Source organism: Callospermophilus lateralis, chromosome 7 (genome assembly GCF_048772815.1).
Source record: "Callospermophilus lateralis isolate mCalLat2 chromosome 7, mCalLat2.hap1, whole genome shotgun sequence".
Taxonomy (NCBI): domain Eukaryota; kingdom Metazoa; phylum Chordata; class Mammalia; order Rodentia; family Sciuridae; genus Callospermophilus; species Callospermophilus lateralis.
In genome coordinates, this window is record NC_135311.1 from 2605362 (window position 1) to 2629134 (window position 23773).

General features: G+C 35.9%; 1 protein-coding gene across 3 annotated transcripts in view; it reads right to left on the bottom strand.

The window, feature by feature from the left end:
- Window positions 1-23773, bottom strand: part of Golph3l (golgi phosphoprotein 3 like) — a 42935-nt gene that overhangs the window by 13570 nt on the left and 5592 nt on the right. For 2 of the 3 annotated variants that reach the window (XM_076862051.1, XM_076862052.1), the window contains 2 exons: window positions 2602-2733; window positions 236-350 (listed from right to left, as the gene is read on the bottom strand). In XM_076862051.1, coding sequence (XP_076718166.1) covers window positions 236-350; window positions 2602-2733 — 247 coding nt within the window. The remainder of the gene's footprint in view (window positions 1-235; window positions 351-2601; window positions 2734-23773) is intronic. The other variant, XM_076862053.1, reaches the window with a different exon arrangement.

Below are 23773 nucleotides of genomic sequence, written 5' to 3' on the forward strand. Positions count from 1 at the left end.
CTACCAGCTGAGCTAAATCCCCAGCCCTCTGGTTATCATCTTAATAAAGATGTTAGAAAAATTTCTTGTGAAGAACACTGTTAAAAGAGCTTTTCAGAGGAGGGTGGCAGAACATAAGATGAAGCTTTGTATGTATCTTACCCAGCACGTTGAATTTCTGTACTTCTTATCTCAACCTTAAGAGAAGGACAAAGATAATCAAGTGTGGAATTGTGATCATTTTGAGTAATTTTACCAGTGAGAAGCTCTATCCATGTTTGGACAGTTTCTGTGGGTTCAGTTGCTTTGATGTGTTTGAGAGTTTCATCCAGTAAAACATCACCTGTTGGGCTGTCTGACTTTAGCAGCACCTTTGAGAAAAGAAGAAACAAAAAACCTTCTTGAGTAGTTTACTTCATTTAAATTAAATTCTTTCAGTACTATAGTTTCATAATACACTTTTCCCTGTCCTGAAAAAAGGTGGTTTTGGTTTTTTTGGGGTACCAGGGATGAACCTAGGGGTGCTTAACCACTGAGCCACATCCCCAGCCCTTTTTATTTTTTTTATTTTGAGACAGGGTCTTGCTAAGTTGCTTAGGGCCTTGCTAAATTGCGGAGGCTGGCTTTGAACTTGTAATCCTCCTCCCTCAGCCTCCATAGCCACTGGGATTATAGGCTTGTGCCTCTGTGCCCAGCCTGAAGAAAGTTTAAAATATAATATGATGTGTTAGGGAGAAGAGAAAAATAACATTTGAAGTGGACCCTAGAGACAAAAGAGATATAAATAATAACAAAGGGAAGATTTAATAATTTCCTTGAGTCTGAACAACCACCTGTGAAACTGTTAACAAAGGTAGGAAAAAGGCAGGAAAGAAAGCCACTTTTGGAGAAAAGCTGATTTTAAAAAAAATTTTATTTTTAATTTTTACAGTGCTAGAGATTGAACCCAGGGACTTGCTCATGGTAGGCAAGTACTTTACCACTGATCTATAGCCCTGGACCAATAAATCTGGTTTTCTTTTTTTAGTACCAGTGACTGAACCTAGAGACAGACCCTTAACCACTGAGCTACCTCTTCAAGCTCTTTTTATTTTTTGAGATAGTCTTGGTAAGTTACTTAGAACCTCACTAACAAGTTAGTTAAGTGAGGCTGGCTTTGAATTTTGATCCTTCTGCCTCAGACTCCCAAGTTGTTGGAATTATAGGCATGCACCACCACACCAGGCTCAATAAGCACGGTTTTAACTGATATTGGACAGCCAAGTGGAATTGTCCAGACAAACCAGGCATGGCAGCACATATCTACAACCCCAGCTACTTGGGAAGCTGAGGCACGAGTATTGCAAGTATGAGGCTACTCTCAGCACCTTAGCAAGGGTGTCTCAAAATAAAAATTTTAAAAATGGCTGAAGGACTGGGGCTGTGGTTCAATGGCAGAGTACTTGCCTAGCATGTGTGAGGTACTGGAGTCAATCCTCAGCCCTGCATAAAATAAACAAGTAAAAAAAATGCATGTTGTCCATACACAACTACAAAAAAAAAAAAAAAAAAGGTGGCTCAGGAGGTAGTTCAGTGGAAGTTTAGAGCACCCCTGGATTCAACACCTAATAGTAAAACAAAAAGAAAGAAAAGGTGGGGGATGATGAGGAGGAGGTAAAAAAAGCAGTGGAGGACAAGAAGGAAGAAGAGGAAGAGGAGGAGGATTTTCCTGGAGGATGCCTAGAAATTTGGGAGTTAATTTCACATAGGTGATAGATACAGCTGCGAAGTTAAGTGGTATTTTCAAAAGGATAGAAAATCACGTAACAGAATACAAACTGAGACTTTTATGCTAAGGAATGGAGAAGTAAAGGAAATGGGGTATAGTACAATATAAAGAAAGACCAATAATGGCGAAAGTTTTAAGTAGGAGGGGGTGCTCAAAAATGTCAAATGCCACACACAGGTTAAAGGAGAAAAATAAAGAAAGGAAGCTGGTTCTACCTAAGGATGTAGTTTCAGAAGAGAGCTTAGAAGTTGTAAGCAGAAAAAATTAGTAAGAAAATGAATACAGAAATATAATTCAGGAAGAAAAAAAGGAATATAGTTTTTATGTTGGAATAGACTTGTAGTAGATGGAAGAACTGAACACAAAATAACCAAGTTAAGCAAAAAACTGACCCACTCAGATGATTCCCTCTGCTATATAATATTTCATAATGTTATAACTACAGAAATAGAGGGAGAAATAACACCATTCTAAATGTAATTTTCTGTATAAAAAAGACAAAACTCATGAGCTTTCTATGACTCTTTTTTTAAAAAAATATTTTTAGTTGTAGATGGACACAGTACCCTTATGTATTAATTTTATGTGGTGCTGAGAATCAAACCCAGGGCCTCCCATGCGCTGGACAAGCACTCTACCATTGAGCAATACCCCCAACCCCCTATGACTCTTTAGACTAAGGTTAGTTAGGCTACTCCCTCTGCTACAGGAAAATTAAACCTGTTTATTCATGGGACAGCTGAGTCAGAGATATTTATCATGTCTTACTATTCAAATCTTCTTATTCTTCCAAAATGTACTGTTGGTATTTGCCTTTCCATAAGTTTAGAGGATGTTCACAGAAGATGCTGTACCTTTCTGTCTAGTAGTCGCTTCTTACGCATGGTGGGGGGTTCCAGAGAGATTCGACCCCGCATGGCTAGTTCTATCAGGATGCCCCCTCGCAGGCCAGATGATATACAGTCATTCCAGAAAGATGTATAACCCTAGGAAAGAGGAAAAGAACAGAAACAGTGTTCTGAAATGGGTACTGACTTCCAGCCAGTATCCTAAGTATAAGATGTGGTTTTTGTGAATCATTTCATATCACTTGAACTTAAAGCAAAGTAGACAATGGAATATTTCTTTAATCTCCTTAATCTAAACTTCCCCAAACATTATTTTCTGTCTAACTTCAAGCTCTTTAGTGAATTCCTATAGCTTGGCTGCTAATTAACTGGCATGCTAAATTTTAATTTTTGAAAAGAACTTTGATTTTTTTTTTTTTTTAGAAAAATTTTTTTTTTAACATTTATTTTTAGTTTTTGGCGGACACAACATCTTTGTTTGTATGTGGTGCTGAGGATCAAACCCGGGCCGCACGCATACCAGGCGAGCGTGCTACCGCTTGAGCCACATCCCCAGCCCTGGCTTTATTTTATTTTTTTTTAATATATTTTGTTTTTGGTACTGAGCTACTTCCCTAGCCCTTTTTATATTTTACTTAGAGATAGGGTCTCACTGAGTTCTTAGGGCCTTGCTAAGTTGCTGAGGCTGGCTTTGAACTCTTTGTCCAATTTATCTCAGCCTCCCAAACCACTGGGATTATAGGTGTGTACCACCACACCCAGCTTTTTTTCTTTTTTTGGTATCAGTAATTGAACCCAGTGGACCTTTACCACTGAGTCACATCCCCAGCCCTTTTTAAAAAAAAGTATTTTATTTAGAGACAAGGTCTCGCTGAGGCTGGCTTTGAACTTGCAAAACTACTGCCTCAGCCTCCCAAACCACTGGGATTATAGGCATGCACCACTGCATCCAGAGAATTTTGGCTTTCTAGAAGTGTTTCCATGATACACTAAATTTCAGACTGGGGTAAAAATATGACATAAAGAAAAAAAGTTAAACCATTTAGGTCTTTTACTTCCCCGAAATATGCTTTATATACAATTTTTTGTTGTTGTTGTTTTTCAGGGCTGGGAATGGAACTTAGAACCTTGCACATGCTAGGCAAGCTCTCTACCTTGGAATTACATTTCTAACCAAGCAGGTTAATCTGATGGGAAGCTACAGAAACCCACTGACTAGTTAAGGTGTCTTGGATATGTTATTTAACCTTTCTTTCTTTCTTTTTGAGTTTGGTAAGTGTGGTTTTATTTTATTTTATTTTTTGTTACTTAACCTTTCTCAAGTACAATATCCTCATCTGAAAAATGGGGACACTAGTATCCATTTTCATGCTTGCTGTGAGGATTAAATGAGATGAAATATATGAGAAAGCATTTAGCATAGTGCCTAGAATATTGGAGGTGTTTAAATGCTAGTTCCTCTTTCTTAGAAACTACAGGGAATATATAAAAACATAAGAAGGGTTGGGTTGTGGCTCAGCGGTAGACTGCCCGCTAGCACGTGCAGGGCCCTGGGTTTGATCCTCAGCACAACATATAATAGATAAAATAAAAGTATTTTGTATAACTATCATTTAAAAAATAAATAAATATTTTAAAAAAACCAGAAGTTATTGTCTTAAGAAGCTAAAAGTCTAGCTGGAAAACCATGTAAGCTTGATGAAAATTGTTACAATATAAAGCAAATAAAAATTCATTTGAAAAAGCAGTAGAAGAGAGGCATAAATCACTTTTAGAGTAGTTGGGAACTCTTACAGGACTTTTACTGGGAGGACTGAAGAATAAATAGGTTGAACCTGGCAGAGAGGGATGGTTTTCCAGGTGGAAGAAGTCATCCAAATTCTACTTATTTTTCAAGATGGTATCCTAAGCAAAATGTCAAGAAGGGAGATCACAAATATGTTTATAGACTTTAACTCAAAAGTTTAAAGAAAAATTATCAGATCAAGTGTGAAAAGCTTTGATGTTCTGAACTTTTAAATGAAAGGCAGATAGTGAATTCTGAAGATTATAAGGAAAGGGTTATGATTAACATAAGGAAGATCTATCAGAGTTATCAGAGCTGTTCAATATTTTCTGGTACTGGGGATTGAGCCCAGGGGGCTCTACCACTGAGCTACATCCCCAGAACTAATTAACTTACTATCTCTCTCTCTCTCTCTCTATCTATCTATGTTTTTCTTCTTCATGTTGTTGTTATTATTTTAGTACCAGGGATTAAACTCAGGGGCGCTTAGCCATGGAGCCACATTCCCAGCCCTTTTTATTTTTATTTATTTATTTTTTTTGAGACATAGTCTTGCTAAGTTGGTTAGGGTCTCACTAAATTGCTGAGGCTGGCTTTGAACTTGCAATCCCCCTGCCCCAGCCTCCTGAGTTGCTGGGATTACAGGTGTGTACTACAACGCTCGGCTTTATTTTTTTAATTTTGAGACAGGGTCTTGCTAAGTTGCTGAGGCAGGTCTTGAACTTGCAACTTTCCTGCCTCAGCCCTCAGGCATGCACCACTGTAACTGACTCAACTTTTCAATACTCTTTAGCTGTATTTGGCTATAGCTTTGTCCTTGGAGAGAAGCTGGGTGAAAGGTTAGCAGGTAGGGTCTAGCATGATTTCACACATTAACAAGAGTTGTCCTAAAATAATCTTTTATCAATAGCAGTCATGTCTAATATTTATTGAGCATTTATTTATTTATTGAATTACAAAGCTAACTTTAATACTTTGGGTTGTGCCCCACAGGAATAAAAACCACTGTGAAGGGGGCTGGGGTTGTGGTTCAGTGGTAGAGCACTTGCCTTGCATGTGTGAGGTACTGGGTTCATTTCTCAGTACCATATATAAAGAAATGAATAAAATAAAGGTCTATCAACAATCACCCCCCCCCAAAATTAAAAAAACAAACAAAACAATACTCTGAAGGGATAAGCCTCATCCCCAGGAGTGGCTCAGGGGGAAAGAGGCTACCTTAGAGACAGGAAGCATAAAAGGGATCAGCTGCAGATTCAGGGGAAAGGGAATGTCATGGATGATGGGACCTGTGAGCACTACCGGAGGAAATATGAGCCTGGTGGAACTGGTTCCAGGCACACAGACAAAGAGCAAGAGGGTAAGATATGCAGCCACAAAGCTATTTGGGTTCCTTCTTCTTGTTTGCCTTTTCTGCTTCTTAATGATCTCCAAGTTTCTCTGCTTGAAGACAGTCGCGAAGAGCTCTGGGCACCTTATATGAATCACTCTGCTTTTTATATTCTTCTGGTAGCGGGTCATGGCAAAAGCAGCAGCCTCACTGAACAATTTTTACATGTGAGATTGTGCTAAGCTTTCTTAATCCCTTACCTGATTATATCTTCATAACAACCCTTTAAGAAAGGTAGTAGTAACTACTACTAACCCACAACTTAAAAATGAGGAAACTAAAGCTTACACAGGTTATTTAGCAAAACAGAGGTAAATAAAAACCAAAGTGGCACAGATTTCAAAATCTTTTAAAATTCTGTTTTCCCTTTTTATTGGCTTAGAAGTTATGCATTTGTTTATTTTTTAAAAATACCTTTTATTATTTTTTTCATGTGGTGCTAAGGATGGAACCCAGTGCCTCACATGTGCTAGGCAAGTGCTCTACCATTGAGCTACACCCCTACCCCTGCATTTGTTTCCCATTGATTTATTTACTGATACTGGGGAGTGAAAACAGGGGTGCTTAACTACTGAGCCACATTCCCAGCCATCTTCTGTATTTATTTAGAGACAGGGTCTCACTGAGTTACTTAGGGCCTTGCTAAATTGCTGAGGCTGGCTTTGAATTCAAGAACCTCCTGCCTCAGCCTCCGAAGCTGCTGGGTAGGTAGGATTACAGGTGTGCACCACCATGCCTGGTGCATTTGTTTCTTTCAGAAGTTACCTGGTGACATTTTATTATGCATGGCAATTAATTTAAAATTAACATAAAATCTAGCCAGGCATGGTGGCTCACACCTGTAATCCCAGCAACTCAGGAAGCTGAGGCAAGAAGATCGCAAGTTCAAAGTTAGTCTCATCAATTTAGCAAGGCCCTAAGCCACTTATTGACACCCTGTCTCACTATAAAAATAAATAAATAAAAAAGCTGGAAATGTGGCTCAGTGGTTAAGTGCCTCGGAGTTCAACCTCCAGTACAAAAAACTTAAAAATAAATGAAATTAACATAAAATCTAAATATGAAAAACTAATATATTTACCACTCTCCTAGTTGTCCAATACTTTATCTTTTTTTAAAAAAAATATTTATTTTTTAGTTTTAGGTAGACACAACAACTTTGTTTTTTTTTTTTAACATGGTGCTAAGAATCGAACCCAGTGCCTCATGCATGCTAGGCGAGCGCGCTACCACTTGAGCCACATCCCCAGTCCTACTTTATCTTTCTTTACCTCACAAATTAGATATTAATGATCATCATTATTATTTTATATGGGTAGTAATTGTTTAGATTTACTCAGATGATTACCATTTTTTCTTTTTTTAAAAAATGTCCTTTTATTAACTTTTTTTTTTTAAGAGAGAGAGATAATTTTAATATTTATTTTTTAGTTTTCGGCGGACATAACATCTTTGTTTTTATGTGGTGCTGAGGATCAAACCCGGGCCGCATGCATGCCAGGCGAGCGTGCTACTGCTTGAGCCACATCCCCAGCCCCAATTACCATTTTCTCTGCTCACCATTCCTTCTTGTATATCAGACCTCCTTTCTCATACTACTTTCCTTTTATCTAAATTTGAACTTTTAAAAAATATTTATTTTTTGTTTTTAGTTATAGGTGGACACAATGTCTCTATTTTTTTTCTTTCTTTTTAACAGACTTTAATAGAGGAATCAGGAGTACAGAAAACAAAAACTGCAATGATTTCCCACACAATCAAAAATGTCTCTATTTTACTTTATGTGGTGCTGAGGATCGAACCCAGTGCCTCACACATGCTAGGCGAGTGCTCTACCTCTGAGCCACAACTCTAGCCCTAAACTTGAATTTCATTAAGTGAAAGTCTGCTGGAAGCAAATTCTACTTTATCTGAAATGTCCTTATTTCACTACTATCATTCCTCTTTTTGTTTTTGGGGTATTTGTTTGTTTGTTTGTTTGTTTGTTTTTTGGTACTGGAATTCAGATGTGTGCCACTGCTTCTGGCTCACCTATTAGATTTCAATTTTGGTGTTTTGTTTGGGAGCCCTTGGAAATTACCTTCTACTTTCCAAGGTTCAAGAATATATTACAAATTAAGGTTGTTCAGGATTTAAGGTCTGACCACCATACCTCTAATTCCAGTGTTCCCACTATAGCCAAGATGGTCTTTCAGATCAAGTATAATTCTTTATCTTTCTGATGTTCCTCCCAATCTTCAGGATTGAGTCTAAGTGGCATAGTATAGTATTCAACTCTCATCTTTCCTCCAGAACACTATGCTTAGATATCCTGAATTATTTTAAGTGCTTTTAATGTATTATTTTGCTATTGGCCTTTGCACACACTTTCTTCTAGACCTGGTAATCAATCCTCCTTCTTGTGATTAAGGATTATGTACAGAGGTCACATCTTCCATGTAACCATTGTTTCTAGCTCCACTTCACCCTCTGGGTATGCCTATATATACTTTTCTCTTATATCATCTATTGTATCACCTTGCAATCAACTGTTCTCATTAGACTATAAATTCCATTAAGGAGAGAGTATCCCTTATGAAGACTCATAGTATCTGCTCAATAAATTTCTCTTCTCTCTGTTTCTGTCTCTCTCTTTGGTACTAGGAATTGAGACCAGGAGTATTTTACCACTGAGCTACATTCCCAGTTCTATTTATTTATTTACTTATTTGAGGTGATGGGGATTGAGCTCTCGCCTCATGCACTCTAATACTAAGCCACATATCCAGCCCTTTATTTTTTGAGATGGGGTCTCACTAAGTTGTCAAGGTTGGCCTTGAACTTGAAATCTTCCTGCCTCAGCCTCCTGAGATGACACAGGCATGCACCACCATGCTGTTGCTCAAAAAGTATTTCTTGAACTCATAAATGTGTAAGTGAAAGTAAGTGACAGGCATGGGGCCACACATTAATCCCAGAAACTCGAGAGGCTGAGGAAGGAGGCTTGCAAATTTGAGGCCAGCCTCAGCAACTTAGAGGCAGTAATTGGTGAGAAGTTGTCTCAAAACAAAAAAATCAAAAGGGCTGGGGATGGGGCTGGGGATGTGGCTCAAGCGGTAGAGCGCTTGCCTGGCGTGTGTGCGGCCCAGGTTCGATCCTCAGCACCACATACAAACAAAAATGTTGTGTCCGCCGAGAACTAGAGAGAGAGAGAGAAGAAGAAGAAGAAGAAGAAGAAGAAGAAGAAGGAGGAGGAGGAGGAGGAGGAGGAGGAGAGAAGGGGAGAGGAAGAAGACAAGAGAAGAGAAGGAGAAAGAGAAAGAGAAAGAGAGAGAGAGAAAGAAGTGAAATAAGTTAACCTGGCAAAAGCTCAGCTTGAGCCATAAACATCCCTTAAACATCTCCAAATTTCCTGAGGGCCTGAACATAACACTAGGATTAGTTTCCTCCCCTCTCTGACTCATGGGCTGCTTGAAGAGTCATATTTGTGACTCCTCTTTAAGGAGGAGATAGATTTTTTTTTTTTTGGTTTAATATTTGATTTCGTACAATTCAGCTGCCCAATTAAGGTTAAACTATAACTTACTTCAGAACATACAATTTATTCAGGCATATAACATACATATTCCGGGTAACTATAAATTTCCACAGGTGTGCAAACATTTCAGCCAGCATTAAAACATTTGGAGGAAAATTTCCTTTCTTCCTGACATAAAACTTCTGTTTCAGTGATGTCAGATTGTCAACAGAACTGTAAATGAGAAGCACTGTAAATAAAGAAGCAATGAAGACCAGGATGTAGAAACTATGATTTTGAATATTACCCTTTCCCATCACAGCATCTTAAAACAAGTAAAACTCTACAAATGAGTTTTCAAACTTTTTTTTTTTTTTTTTTTTTGAGTAATATCCAATAATAGGAAGAAGTATAACAACACATGTAGAGGGCTGGGATTGCTTGCCTACAACATGTGAGGCACTGGGCTTGATCCTCAATACCACAGAAAAATAAATAAAAGAAAGGTATTGTGTCCATCTAAAAATTATATACATATATGTATATATACATACATATATACATATATATACACACATATATATTAAAAACATGTAGAACTTAAAAAAATAATTATAAAATAAATACCTTTACAACTTTAAGAAAGAGACAGGAGGGCTGGGGTTGAGGCTCAGTGGTGGAGCACTCGCTTGGCACGTACAGGGTGCTGGGTTCGATCCTCAGCACCACATAAAAATAAATAAATAAAATGAAGGCATTGTGTTCAACAGCAACAACAACAAAAAATTAAATAAATAAAAAATAAAAAAAGAAAAGAGGCAGAATTTAGAAAAAGATAATCACTAAGAAAGAGATGACAGTACATAATAGTAATGTTTCCCGTGCACTATGGCTACAGATGACCAATAGAGGCTTGATGCTGTCATCTAGGGTAGTATCTTAGAACAGATTAATGAATCCAGGTATAGAATAGCCTGCGGGCAAGGGAAGATAAAGAGTTTTTAATTTTCTAAGTTTCTTTTTCGATATGTCTAGCTTGTGGATTCTCAAACTATTCTCAGGCACTCCAAACAGTAGTAGTTTTTATCATTTTTTTTTTCTTACAATCTGTTACTTAGGAGAAAAAGGAATTTTCATTGTTATAACTGTCCAGGGCTATCTCCTTACAACTACTTAATTGAATTAAAATTTATTTATTTAAAATTTAAAATTAAGGAGTCTGTTAAAGGGCCAATAGTTTGGTATATCTGAGGAAGAAGTCCTAGCACAAATAGAGAAATATTTATCATTCAGTCACTAAATTTCATTATCAGAGGTTATATATATGAGGAAAAGTATATTTTCGGGCCTACTAAAAACAGACTTTCACATTATCTCATGAGCAACAATCTTGGAAGATTGGTAGAATGACATCTTTGGATAGTGGATTTTGTTCTGCCTGATTTTAAAAATATGACTATATAAAAAAGAAAAAAAAAGATCACATTAGAGAATGTATAATTTATACAGTGAAAAACTCCTGGAATCCTATGCCCTCCAGATGACTACTATAAACAGCTTTGTGGGTATTTTTCCTAGATTTTTATTATATTTATATTTATATTCATTCAGATTATATTTAGAAATGAAATTACACATGTTGGGTTTGGTGGCACATTCCTAGCAGCTAATCCCAGCAGCTAATCCCAGCAGCTCGGGAGGCTGAGGCAGAAAGATCTCAAATTAAGACCAGACTCAGAAATTTAGTTATTCCCTATCTCATGAGTTACTCCAAAAACAAAACAACAAAACAAACTTAAAACAAAAAGCAAACTGGGATGTAGCTCAGTGGTAAAATGCCCCTGATTCAATCCCCAGTACCCAGTACCAAAAGAGAAATGAGATTATACTGAATGACAACATTTTTCACTTACCCATTATTTTGCATATCTTTCTTTTTTTTTCACTTCATATTTTTCCACATTTTTTCATCAGTGCATTATAGCTGTACTATTTTACATATATTTCCACATCAGTAAATACAGATGCACTATAATTTATCTATCTAACATTCTGTTTATGTATATTTCAGTTAATAATAATTTTTTGTTATTATAAAAAATTCTATAAAAAATACTCATTTGTATGTTTACTTCTATTGAATAAATTCCTAAAAGAAATTTTTGGGTCAAAGATTATACATGTTTTGGGCTGGGGATGTGGCTCAAGCGGTAGCGCGCTCGCCTGGCATGCGTGCGGCCCGGGTTCAATCCTCAGTACCACATACAAAGATGTTGTGTCCGCCAAAAACTAAAAAAATAAATATTAAAAAATTCAAAAAAAAAAGATTATACATATTTTATGTGTAATAATGTCATTTTTCTCTTGTAAAATGTTGGGCAATGCAAATTCTATGAATACAGTCAGTCAACACTTTATACTGAATTCTTGCTCAGTTAAGCATTCAAAGTGTTCTTCCTTATTTGAACTTCCTTGAAGACACACCTTAAAACAACTTTGAACACTGACGATCATAAAGTTGGTTGCTTGGGGTAAAAAGAGGAAAAAAATCCAGGTGCATTGGTGCATACCATACCTATAATCCTAGTGGTTAGGGAGGCTGAGACAGGAGGATCACAAGTTCCAGGCCAGCCTTAGCAACTTAGCAAGGATCTAAACAATTTAGTGAGACCCTGTCTCAAAATTAAAAATAAAAATTGCTGGGGATGTGGTTCAGTGGTTAAGTATCCCTGGGTTCAATCACCAGTACTATTAAAAAAAATTAGCTTTTTGTTTTTTTAAATTTTTTGTAGTTGCAGATGGACAGAACGCCTTTATTTTATCTGTTCATTTTTATTTGGTGCTAAAGATTGAACCCAGTGCCCCATACACATTAGGCAAGAGCTTTGTCACTGAGCCACAACCCCACCCTGAAAAATAAGTTTTACTATATTAAAAAAAAAATGATTTCTTGTTGGTGTGGTATCACACACTTGTACTTCCAGATACGCAAGGCATTGAAGCAGGAGAATTGCCAGTTCAAGGCCAGTCTGGGCAAACGAGCAAGACCTTGTCTCAAAATAAATTAAATTGGTTAAGGACATAGCTCAGTAGTACAAGGCCCTTGATTAGTTCCCCAGCACTAGAAAAAAGAATTTTTTTTTTTTCCTTTAACCTAAGCAACTCCACAGTAATAATCTATTTGCAAAGGCAGAGGGAAGAAAAATCTGGAGAAAATAGAGAGTTTCAATAAGATACTTCTGCAACAAGTTAAAGTTAACTAAATTAAAAAAGCAAAAGTCGAAATGGAAAGGAAGCATCAAATGAAAAAGAGTGCAAAACTAAGACTGCAAGAATCCTGTTATATACCTCAAAATCTGGAAATGTCACCAGAATCCAAAGAGCAAAATACATTTTTCTTGAGGAAAAGTTTTTAATTGATTTATTTTTGTGTTTTCTTCTTCCTTTCTTTCAATATGAAAGAAAAGTCATATATATATGAATGAATGATATATATATATATATATATATATATATATATATATATCAACTAGTTCCCCTTCCTTTATACCTCAGTAATTAATCTGAATTTTGTTTTGTTTTGTTTTTTTGTGGTGCTGGGAATTGAACCCAGGGCACGTGAGGCAAGCACTCTACCAACTGACCTATATCCCCAGCCCCTGAATTTTCTAACAGTCATGTACAACTAATTCAGATATGGGATTTCTATTCCCAGATTATATCATCAAGTAAATTAAGCATTCTTTTGAGGTACAGTATGCAATCCATGTAAGAAAACTGTGAATCATCTTATTTACCCTTTTTGTTTCATTCTATGTAAACATAAAAATCAAAGAATAATAAGAATAGTAAATTATGAGCTCTCTTCCAGAAAATAGATTTTTTAGGACACTTGTGTTCTGATAGTAATATTAGTCCACTTGTTGCTCAATTTTAAGAGCTAATTCAAGTGATCATTTTTTAAGTCTAGCAAATTGGAAACCAGTGTTTTAAAGACTTAAGGCTACCTTATAGATGTTTACTTTATTTATTTATTAGTTGCACACAACACCTTTATTTTGTTTATTTATTTTTATGTGGTGTGAGGATTCCTTGCACATGCTAGACGAGCGCTCTACCACTGAGCCCCAACCCCAGCCCTAGATGTTTATTCTAAAGAACAGAAGAGGGTTTTATGCTGAACATCCAAATAACATCTCTCTCTCTTTTTAAAATAAAAATCTCTTTTTATTTATTTATTTTTATGTGGTGCTGAGGATCAAACCCAGTGCCTCACACATGCTAGGCAAGCTCTCTGCCATTAAGCTACAACCATAGCCCCCTAATTAAGGTCTCTTTGAGCACAAGAAAATTGCCATTTGAGAGCCAAGACTGACAGAGTTTTAACAACTACAAAATAATAATAGTAGTTACTATATATTGACCATTTATATTTACAGGTTCTGAGCTTAAAATTTTATATAATTAGTTAATTTAATTCTTAATAACAGTATTATAAAATCCATATTATCTCTATTAAATAGGAATAATGTTTTATAGGATATGAAACCAACATACAAAAATCAATAGCTTTCTTATCTACCTATAATGAATTTGCTGAAAAAGAAATAAGTGAAAAAAATAAAAGCAGAGGACTAAATCTAACCATGGAGGTAAAAGACCTCTACTATGAAATTAGAGAACATTGGGCCTGGGGTTGTAGCTTAGTGGTAGAGCACTTGCCCGGAATAAGGCACTGGGTTCTATCCCAGCACTGGGGTGGTGGCTCAGTGGTAGAGTACTTGTCTTACATGTGTGAGGCACTGGGTTTGATGTGCACTCAGCCCTCAGCCCCACATAAAAAATAAACAAAAGAAAGTCATAAAAATTAAAATTAATTAATTAAATGAAGTTATTGTGTCCATCTACAATTAAAAAAATAAAATAAAATAAAAAGAAATTATAGAACACTGAAGAAAGAAATAAAAGACATTAGAAGATGGAAAGACCTCCCATGTTCATGGATAGGCAGAATTAATATTATTAAAAAGAGCCATATTAACAAAAACAATATACATTTTCAGGGCTGGAGTTGTGGCTCAGGGGTAGAGTGCTTGCCTACCACATGTGGGGCACTGGGTTCAATTCTCAGCACCACTTATATAAATAAGTAAATAAAATAAAGGTCTATCAACAACTAAAACATATTTAAAAAAACAATATACAGATTTGGTACAATCCCTATCAATATACTAAAGATATTTTTTATAGAACTACAAAAAAAAAAAAAAAAAAGAAGGAAAAAAAGTCCTAAAATTCATTTGGAAGATAGCCAAAGCAATTCTAAGGCAAAAAAGCAATGTCAGAGGCATCATAATTCTTGGCTTCAAATTAATTACTGACCTAGAGTAAAAAAAAAAAAAAAAAAAAAACTGCATGGTGCCAGGAGCAGTGGCACATGCCTGAGATCCCCGTGGCTCAGGAGGCTGAGACAAGATGATCAGAAGTTCAAAGCTAGCCTCATCAACTTAGTGTGGACCTAAGCAACTTAGTGAGATCCTGTCTCAAAATAAAAAACAAAAAGGGCTGTGGATGTGGCTCAGTGGTTAAGTGCCCCTGGGTCCAATACCCAGTAACAAAACAAGACAAAAACAAGAACAACAATAAAAACCTGCATGGTATTGGCATTAAAAACAGACACATAAACCAATGTAATAGAAGACACAGAGACAAACCCAGAGATATACGGTCATCTGATCCTTGCTAAAAAACATATGTTGGAACTGGGTATGGTGGTGGACACCTGTTATCCCAGTAGCTCAGGAGACTGAGGCAGGAGGATTGCGAGTTCAAAGCCAGCCTCAAAAATTAGTGACATGCTAAGCAACTTAGTGAGACCCTGTCTCTAAATAAAATACAAAACAGGGCTGCAGATATGGCACTGGTGGTTGAATGCACCTGAGTTCAATCCCCAGTACACACACACACACAAAATATCTTGGAGACAAGAAAGACTTTTTTAACAACTTGTGATGGGAAAATTGAATATCTATATGTAGACGAATGAAACTAGATCTCTATCTCTCACTCTGCACAAAAGTCAACTCAAAATGGATCAAAGACTTTGGAATTAGACCAGAAACTTGGCCATTGCCTCAAGAAAACATAGGGCCAACACTCCAACATATAGGTGCAGGCAATGACTTTTTCAATAGAACTACTAAAACTTAGGAAATAATACCAAGAATTAATACAAAGTATGGCATTAAATAAAAAAGCTTCTGCACAGCAAAAGAAACAAGAATGTGGAGAATCTATAGAATGGGAGAATATCTTTGTTAGCTTCTCTTCTGAGAGAGGATTAACGTCCAGAATATATAAAGAACTCAAAAAATTTACTACCCAAAAAAGGAAGTAATCCAATCTATAGATGAGCAAATTAACTAAACAGACACTTCTCAAAAGAACAAATATAAATGACAGGCAGATACATTTAAAAATTCCAATGTCTTTAGCAATTAGGGAAATGCAAATCAAAACTACACTGAGATTTCATCTCACTCCCATTAGAATGACAGCCATCAAGAAAACAAATATAATAAAACCTGTAGAGGATGCAGGGAAAAAGGAACATTTTTTACATTGTTGGTGGGATTGTGAATTAGTACAACCACTATGAAAATCGGTAAGGAGGTTCCACAACACCACCATATGACCCAGCTATATAATATTCCCCAGTATTCATCCTAAAGAATTAGTCAGCATAATATAGGAATACTACATGTTTATAGCAGCACAATTCACTATTGCCAAATTATGGAACTGGCCTAGATGTCCATCAACAGATGAATAGATAGAGCAAATGTAGTATTTATACTAAGATTTTTATTTATCCATAAAGATGAAATTATGTCAATTGCTGGTAAAAGGAAAAAACTGAAGAACATCATGCTAGAAGTCAAAGGTTGTATGTTTTCTCTCACATGTGAAAGCTAGAGAGAAAAAAAGGCTAATGAAAGTAGAAGTGAGTCAGGTGGAGTGGAGAAGAGTAGGAGAGAAGAGGTGCTAGGAAATGAAACTAACCAATAAAACAGTATAATTAGACTGTTGGTGGGATTACTAATTTACAATCCCACCACCAAAATAAATATACCATTATACTGTGTGCATGTATAAATATGGAACAATGAGTCCCATTTTTGTGCATAATTATGATAGACCAATAAAGAAAACTAGAAAATAAAAGGTGGTAACCAAGTATCATCTAGTGGCATGATAAATGAAAGGGAATTCTAAGAAAGTACTGGATTTGTGATGAACTTTGTAAAGAAATGCATAATTTAAAGTAAAACAAACCAGGGGGGTAGGTAATATGGCAGGAATATAAAAGATAAGGACAGATAAATAAGGTGGGGCTAGAGAGCCAGGAAAACATTGTCCTGCCTTCAAGGAGGCTGTAGTTTGGCCTTAAAAGTAACTGCCTGGGGTTGGGGCTGGGGCTGGGGCTCAGTGGTGGAGCACTTGCCTAGCATGTGTAAGGCCCTGGGCTCAATCCCCAGAACCACATAAAACTAAATAAACAAAATAAAGGTATTGTGTCCATCTACAACTAAAAATATTAAAAAAAAAAAAAAAGTAATGGGCTGGGTGCAGTGACTCATATCTCTAATCCCAGCTACTCAGGAGACTAAAGCAGGAATATCTCAAGTTTGAGGATAGCCTGAGCTATTTATTTATAAAAAATAAAAAGGTCTGGGGATGTAGCTCAGAGTGCCCCTGAGTTCAATCTCTAGTACCCCCAAAAAACAACAACAACAAAAATTTATTTAACAGAATCCTGTGAAACCATTAAAAAAGGATGGGGTATATTATTGATATGAAAGATATCTACATTATCTATCTATTTTTACTTTTGGGGTACCAGGGATTGAATGCAGGGGTGCTATATTCCCAGCCCTTTTTATTTTGAGATAGGGCCTTGCTAAATTGCTTAGTGCCTTGCTAAGTTGCTGAGGATGGCTTTGAACTCATGATCCTTCTGCCTCAGCCTCCCAAGCTGCTAAGAATACAGGTCTGTGCCTGGCCTCCACATTACCTTAAATGAAAAACGGACTGCAAAATAATTTGCCTGGTATGATCGATTGTTTTGTAATTATTAATTTATAAACAAAAAAATTTCTAAGGATATATACTACAATTTTAACAGTAGCTTTCTTTGAGTCATAAGATTATGGGTAATTTTTATTTTATTCTTTACATCTTTTTTTTTTTTTTTTTTACAAAACAGGTATATATAATTTACAGAGTGAAATGCACAGTTGTTAAATTCAATCCATTTTGACAAATGCAGATATTCATGTTATTTATACCTCTCTTATCAGGACATTTCTATCACTCCAGTAAATGTTCATGTATATAGATCTGTCTGCATTTCTTAAACATATTCTACTTTAAAAATAATAAAAAGTAGCAAAGATACTCTTAGGCAAAATTTTAAAAATAAGTAAAAATGCAACTCCCAAAAGGGAGAGGATAGTCTACCAATTAATTAATACCTTGTAACCTCAAACCCTATGATTCATTATTTTTTTCTATTTGCCATTCTCACCTTTTTTTTTTTTTTGAATTTTTAATATTTATTTTTTAGTTTTTGGTGGACACAACATCTTTGTTTGTATGTGGTGCTGAGGATCGAACCCGGGCCGCACGCATGCCAGGTGAGCGCTCTACCGCTTGAGCCACATCCCCAGCCGCCATTCTCACCTTAAACCTTTTGGACAACTATTGAGGAATTTCTTCCTCTCCTGTGTTCTTATAGCACTTTTTTAAGTTATTATTTTTTTTTAAGTTATAGATGAACACAATATCTTTATTTTATTTATTTATTTTATGTGGTGCTGAGGATGGAACCCAATGCCTCACCCATGCTAAGCAAGGGCTCTACCACTGAGCTACAACTCCACCTTCACTATTTTTTATTTTGAGATGGTCTTGCTTAGTTCCCCAGATTGGCCTCAAACTTGTGATCCTCCTGCCTCAGCCTCCTGAGTAGCTGGGATTACAAGTGTGCACTACCACGCCTGGTATCATTAAACAATTTTAATGACATTTTCTGAGGGTGAACTGCACTCCAGATGGCTATAAGTTATTATATAATTATTTCCAAAATCTTTATAAATCTCTGTTATAGGATGAACTATATCTCCTCAAATTTCATTTGTTGAAGCTGTAACCTCCAGTACCTCAGAATATGACTATCTGGAGACAGGGCCTGAGAAAGGGTGATTAAGGCCAGGTGCCATTCACACGCCTATAATCCCAGCACCTTGGAAAGCTGAGACAGGAGAATTTCAAGTTCAAAGCCAGCCTCAGCAATTTAGTGAGGTCCTAAGTAACTTTGTAGGACCCTGTCTTCAAAATAAAAAAATTAAAAAATATATAAACAGAGTTAGGGAGGTGGCTCAGTTGTAAAGCCCCATTCAAACCCTGGTACTTTAAAAAAATGTTTAAATTAAAATGAGTTATTAAAGTGGGCCTTAATCCAATAGGACTGGTGTCCTCACGGGGGCAGAAATTTGAACACATAGAAAGATTAGGGATGCAGGCACACAGCGCTAAAAGTCTATAAGGCAAGGAAAGAGACCTTAGAAGAACCAAACTGTCATCTTTGATCTTGGATTTCTAACTTCAAGAACTGTTGTTTAAGCCACCCACCTGTGGTATTCAGATCTAACCAGTTATTATAATCATACTCTAACAGAAAAATCTAGAAGAGGACTATTTATTCATTTGGTCTCTCTCTCTCTTTTTTTTTTTTGGTAAAGAGGATTTTTTAAAAACGCGTGCGCGTGTGTGTGTGTATTATAGGTGGACACAATACTTTTTTTTTTTATCTTTATGTGGTACTGAGGATCGAACCCAGTGCCTTCATGGCCAGGCAAGTGCTCTACCACTGAGTCACAAATCCAGGCCCTCATTTGGTCTTAAGAAAAAAGGGTTGGGGATGTAGCTCAGTGGTACAGCATTTGCCTAGGATGTTTGAAGCCTTTGGCCCTGGGTTTAATCCTCAGCATCATTAAAAAAAAAAAAAAAAGAGAGAGAGAGAGAAAGAGAGAGATACCTATCTACCCATATTATCTCTTTTTAGTTTCTTCCTCATTCCAAAAAGAGAATATATGCCATGAGTTCTAATTTATGGCTAAAGTGAACTGAAAATAAAAATGAATAGGGCTGGGTATGTAGTTTAAGCGGCAGCGTGCTAACCTGGCATGCGTGTGGCCTGGGTTCCATCCTCAGCAAGTAAAATAAAATTATTTAAAAAATGACTTATTTCTATACTAATCCTTCTGAAGATGTAGTTATAATTTAAATTATTTACTGCCTCTAAACATTTTTCATTTTTTAAATTGGATTATTTAAACTTCTTACTTACTTGGTCCTGTTGCCCTTTATGATCAAAATACCTAATCTGAAGAAAGGAGAAAATAATGTACAGAAATTTCATATTACTACCTTCTTAATATCCAAAGTAACAGTATGGAATATTATATGTAAAAATAAAACTAAAAAAAAAAAATCTTTCAGAATTGTTTGTAATACTTTCTCCTTCCCTCCCTTCTTTCCTATGTACTTTCTTTTACTTTCCCTTTCTTTCTTTTGCACTGGGGGTTGAATGGAGGAGTGTTTTACCAATGAGCTATATTCCCAGTCTTATTTATTTACTTGGCAGTGCTGTGGATCAAACTCAGAGGCTCATGAATACGAGGCAAACACTCTACCACTGAAATATAATCTCAGTTACCTTTTTATTTTTTGAGACAAGTTCTCACTAAATTGCTGAGGCTGGTCTTGAACTCGTAATCCTCCTGACTCAGCTTCCTTAGTTGTGGGATTACAGGCATGTGCCACCATGCCCAGCTCTTTTCCTTTTACTCACGTTATTTATTATGTATGTATGTATGTATGTATGTATGTATTTATTTTTTTTTGTAGTTGTAGATGGATAGATGCTTTTGTTTTATTTGTTTATTTTTATGTGGAGCTGAGGATGGAACCAAGTGCCTCATGCATGCTAGGCAAGCACTCTACCACTGAACTACAGCCCCAGCCCCTTTTCACATTATTGATGGCCACTTAAAATCTTATGGAATCCCCAAATCTCTTTCCAAGAGTGAGCTTTGCTAGGGTATTAAAACATCTGAACAAGAAACACATGACTGAGACTTAAAATAACTTGTGACAAACAGTACTGTGGAGCACAATCTTTTATGTTAATAGGAGGCATAATTTAAAATCCATATGAAGTTACCCAAAGAGTTGAAATTCTTGGGATCACACTAAACAATTAACAACCCTAAACAACTCTCTCAGGAAGAAATACAGAAAAATACATAATACCTCTTTTGCAAGCATGTCCTTTGTTAATCTCAGTGAGTTTTAATGTAAATTTTACAAATTATTGCTCAATGAATCATATTATTTTGACTCCCATAAAGAGAGGATGATACTTGCCTTCTAGGATTAAGCACAAAATGATGCAAAATCTTTTCAAAACTCTAAGTTACAGAAACATAAAATATGAATAAGGAGACAAGAGAGATGAAAAGGCTCAGTAAGTTTAAAGGCTCAGTGGTTACAGTCAAAGCCCAAATTTAAGTGGGTGGCTTTGTCTTAATATTAGTATCAGATATTTTAGAACAGTATGTATCTTGGAGTTGGGAAGAACAGGGAGAGGTTCTTAATTATATAGCTTAAATTATGTTTTTCTACTGTCAAAATAAGATTTAACTCTCCCAGTTTATTTCCTTTTATATAATAGTAAATAATTCTTTGGAGTTATATGGCTGGATAAAACAAAGAACAAAACAAACGTTCTTTTTGTTTTTCAATAGTTTGTTAAACACAAAATATTAAATTAAAAAACCTGACAAACAAGTCCTTCTGGTACATTTGCCCAGTTACAATGAAAATAACTACTCATAAGATTTATTATTCATATTGTGCAATCAAGGAAACTAAAAGGTAAAACCAGGTAGTGACCTAAATTAGACTTTTAATCCTTTAATTTTAATAAAATGCATTAGGACTGAGTCAACCTAAGAGGAGCAATTTCTTCATCTATAGGCAATAAGTGAAAACTATATTGACTTATTGTAACTTTTAGAATTTTTTGGTTAGTTCACTGAAATTTTTTTACCAGTTTAAAAGTTGTTACTTCTAATCTCCCATTGCTAATAAATGATGATGAACTATAGCTGATAGAGGATTGTCAGTAGCTTGAAAAAGCATAGCATTAACACAATTTATAATTAAACATAAAAGTTTTACTCAGTCTGATTTATCATTTTTTTCTATATATGAATAATGGCATTGTTTAAAAAATGTGACTGACAGGTACAAGGATATTATTAACAGTAGTGTTCATAATGGATTCCTGAGTGTCCATTAACCCATGGAATAAATGAATAGCATTATATTAATATAATGAAACACTGTATCCCAATGAAACAGATTAAATTAAATTATATACTACAATATGGGTGAGTCTCACCATTGACCAAAGGAATATATAACATTATTAACACAATAATAATATAAGTTTAAAAATAGGCAAAACTAAATATATTCTTACACACACAGACACACACACATACATTAAAACTACAGAGGTGGAGGAGGCTCGTGGTAGAGCACTTGCTTGGCATGTGTGAGGCCCTGGGTTTGATCCTCAACATCACGTATAAGTAAATAAAAAATTCAATGATAGGTAAAAAAAATTAGAAAAAAAAAAACTACAGGGAGGGGCTGGGGCTGTAGCTCAGTGGTATAGCACTTGCCTAGCACAGGTGAGGCACTGTGTTCTATCCTGAGCACCATATAAAAATAAATAAATACAAAAAGATATTGTGTCTCTCTGTAACTTAAGTAAATAAATAAATAAATAAAATACAAACTATAAGAAGGTGGGCAACATGTGATTAGGGAAGGGCATAAGAGGAGACATTGGTTACTGATATTGTTCTGCTGCCAGGTTTTTTTTTTTTTTTTTTTTTTTAAGATATTTTATAGTTATTGATGGATCTTTATTTATTTGTCTACATGTGGTGCTAAGAATAAATCCAGTGCCTCACACATTTGAGGCAAGCGCTGTACCACTGAGCCACAACCCCAGCCCTGTTTTTTTTTGGGGGGGGATTGGATTTCTACTAGTAGTTACATAAGTTACATCATTTAAAGCATTTATTGCTTGTGAGGCAATAATATTTATATTAAAACTCTTACCAAAACTAAGCAATACCCTGTCTCAAAATTAAAATAAATAAATAAAAGACTGGGCCTGTGTGGCTCAGTAGTAAAGCGCCTCTGGGTTTAATCCTTGGTACAAAAAAAAAAAGCCAGGTGCAAATTCACAATAGTGAGACTGTGGAACCAACCTAGATGCCCTTCAATAGATGAATGGATAAAAAAAATGTGGCATTTATATACAATGGAATATTACTCAGCACTAAAAAATAACAAAATCATGGCATTTGCAGAGAAATGGATGGCATTAGAGCAGATTATGCTAAGTGAAGTTAGCCAATCCCTAAAAAACAAATGCCGAATGTCTTCTTTGATATAAGGGGTGGGGGGTGACTCAAAACAGAGTAGGGAGGAAGAGCATGAGAGAAGATTACCACTAAATAAGGACCAGAGTTGGGAGGGAATGGGAGGGAGAAGGGGAATTACACAGAAGATGGAAGGAGACCCTCATTGTTATACAAAATTACATATAAGATGGTGTGAGGGGGAAGAAAAAAAAAGAGAGAGAAATGTGTCACAGTAGATTGGGTAGAGAGAGGTGAGGGGAGGGGAGGGGGGGATAGGAAGGGCAGTAGAATACAATAGACACTAGTATGGCTGTATGTATAAATGTGGCTGTATAACCAATGTGATCCTGCAATCTGTACACATGGAAAAATAATAATTCATACCCCATTTGAATCAAATATATGATATGTCAAGATCATTGTATTGTCTTGAGCAACTAATAAAAAAAAAAAAAAAAAAAAGCCAGGTACAGTGGCACACATCTCTAATCCCAGTGGCTCGGGAGGCTGAGACAGGAGCATTATGAGTTCAAAGCCAGCCTCAGCAAAAAGCAAGGTGCTAAGCAACTTAGTGAGAACCTGTCTCTAAATAAAATACAAAATAGGGCTGGGGATGTGACTCAGTGGTTGTGTGCCCCTGAGTTCAATCCCTAGTACCAAAAAAAAAAAAAAACCAAAAAAAACAAACCAAACCAAAACAAAAAAACTCTTACCAAAAATAACAAGGATAAATAAATAGGTTCCTGGTTTCAATGGGAATAAATCTATTTTATTTTAGTCAGGATACTATTATATTTTCTCATCTATTAAACTGAGGTCAGTTATTAAACCAAGATAATATCTAATTTTAAATATGCTGGAAAGGTTAGAGTCTTCAAAGTTATATTTAAATGGAGGCCTATGAAACTAACTCTAGGTGCAGAAACAAAAAACTATTA